The sequence below is a fragment of the Empidonax traillii genome, unplaced genomic scaffold (genome assembly GCF_003031625.1).
Source record: "Empidonax traillii isolate 1590-97213 ecotype Southwest subspecies unplaced genomic scaffold, ASM303162v1 scaffold3721:size11355, whole genome shotgun sequence".
Taxonomy (NCBI): domain Eukaryota; kingdom Metazoa; phylum Chordata; class Aves; order Passeriformes; family Tyrannidae; genus Empidonax; species Empidonax traillii.
The window spans coordinates 1-2,346 of NW_020958914.1; the positions used below are offsets into that span (position 1 = coordinate 1).

General features: G+C 65.1%; 1 protein-coding gene across 1 annotated transcript; it reads left to right on the forward strand.

Annotated features, from left to right (window-relative positions):
* Positions 1–7: 7 nt before the first annotated feature.
* Positions 8–2,299, forward strand: LOC114072686 (disks large homolog 4-like; the record flags this gene model as incomplete). Its single annotated transcript, XM_027910552.1, has 8 exons — positions 8–126; positions 365–541; positions 825–883; positions 1,174–1,221; positions 1,377–1,478; positions 1,579–1,751; positions 1,855–1,964; positions 2,191–2,299. Coding segments are annotated over 8 exons (897 nt in total), but the record flags the coding sequence as incomplete, so codon positions are not given.
* Positions 2,300–2,346: the final 47 nt, after the last annotated feature.

Genomic DNA, 2,346 nt, shown 5'->3' on the forward strand with positions numbered 1-2,346 from the left:
CCCCCCCCCAGAGTACAGTCGGTTCGAGGCCAAAATCCACGACCTGCGGGAGCAGCTCCTGAGCAGCAGTTTGGGGTCGGGCAGCGCCTCCCTGAGGAGTGACCCTAAAAGAGGCTTCTACGTCAGGTGGGGGGACACCCTGGGGACACTGGGGGGACTGGGGACACTCTGGAGACATTGGGGGGATTTGGGGACATTTTGGTGGGAGGGGATTGGGGGGACTGTGGGGACAGGGAACACTGGGGACATTTGGGACCCTGGGAGGGGGATTGGGGTTGGTCTGTGGGTGACACGTGGACACTGGGGGGTGATACAGGTGGCAGAGGTGACAGGGGTGACAATGACCCCCCCGTTTCCCCCCCAGGGCCCTGTTTGACTACGACAAGGCCAAGGACGTGGGGTTCCTGAGCCAGGCCCTGAGCTTCCGCTTCGGGGACGTCCTGCACGTCCTGGACGCCTCAGACGAGGAGTGGTGGCAGGCCAGGCTGGTCCTGCCCCAGAACCAGCCCCCAGACATCGGCTTCGTGCCCAGCAAGCGCAGGTGGGGGCAGTGGGGGGCACTGGGAGGGACGGGGAGGGACTGGGAGGACACTGGGAGCAGTGGCAGGCGAGGCTGGTCCTGCCCCAGAACCAGCCCCAAGCGTCAGGGAGGGACGAGGAGGGGAGCTGGGGGCACTGGGAGGGACTGGGAGGGGATTGGGAGGGGATTTGGGAGTGCTTGTGGGCACTGGGAGAAACTGAACAGTTACTGGTGGTTACTGGGAGGTAACTGGGAGCACTGGGGTGGTTACTGGGAGGTAACTGGGAGTACTGGTCCCCCACAGGGTCGAGCGCCGGGAGTGGACGCGGCTCAAGGCCAAAGATCGGGGGCCTGGGGGACAAGGTGGGGACCACCCATAACCCCCCCAAATCCCCCCCCAACCACCATAAAAACCCACCCCAACCCCCCCGACTCCCCTCGAGCCCCTAAAAAACCCCCAACCCCCCCAAAACCCCCCCAACTCCCTCTATAATTGTTCCCCCCCCTCTCCTCACCCCCCAGTTTAGGGTCCCTCACTAATTTGGGGTCCCCCTAATTTTGGGGCATCCCTCCCCAGTTCAGGACTCCCCCCTTTGGGGTGTCCCCTACTCATTTTGGAGTGTCCCCTACTAATTTTGGGGTGTCCCCCCCAGGCCGCGAGGACGCCGTGCTGAGCTACGAGACGGTGACGCAGATGGAAGGTGACAAATCTGGGGGGGGTGTCGTGTGTCCCCCCCACCCCCCCACCTCGGGGGCACATTTTGGGGTCCCCCCACCCCGGGGGTGACCTGGGGGGGTGGTCCCAAAACTTTTGGGGTCCCCCTGACCCCTAATTTTTGGGCTCCCCCCCCCCCAGTTCACTACGCGCGGCCGATCATCATCCTGGGCCCCACCAAGGACCGAGTGAACGACGACCTCCTGTCCGAGTTCCCCGAGAAATTCGGGTCCTGCGTCCCCCGTGAGTCACCTGGGGGCACCTGGGGACACCTGGGATAGCTGGGATACACCTGGAAACACATTCCCTCACCCTGAATCCCACCCAACCCCACCCCGTGCAGACACGACGCGGCCCAAGCGCGAGTACGAGGTGGACGGGCGGGACTATCACTTCGTGGCGTCGCGGGAGCGGATGGAGAAGGACATCCAGGGCCACAAGTTCATCGAGGCCGGCCAGTACAACAGCCACCTGTACGGCACCAGCGTCCAGTCCGTGCGGGAGGTGGCCGAGCAGGTGAGGGCGCACCTGGGGCGCACCTGGGGCACGGCTTGGGGGGGGGTTGGGGGGCACACCCGGAGCGTACCTGTGCCCACCTGCGCCCCCTCCCCCCCGGCAGGGCAAGCACTGCATCCTGGACGTGTCGGCCAACGCGGTGCGGCGGCTCCAGGCAGCCCAGCTGCACCCCATCGCCATCTTCATCCGCCCCAAGTCCCTGCAGAACGTCCTGTGAGGGCCGGGGGGGTTAAACTGGGGAGAAAAACGGGGGGATCGGGGCAAAAACGGGGGAGTTGGGAGAGAAGAAATGGGAGGTTGGGCCCAAAAGGGGGGCGTGGTCTGAATGGGGGGCGTGGTTTGGGGGTGGGGTTTCTTATGAGGGGTGGGGTTTGGGTTGAGTTGAGGGGCGTGGTTTGTGGGTTTGTGGGCGTGTCCCGACGGTGGCCCCGCCCCACAGGGAGATCTCCAAGCGGGTGTCGGAGGAACAGGCGCGAAAGGCCTTCGACAGAGCCACCAAACTGGAGCAGGAGTTCACCGAGTGCTTCTCGGGTGCGGTCCCCCACACCCCAAAAATAACCCCCAGAGCCCCCCCCGCAACCAGCCCGGGACCCCC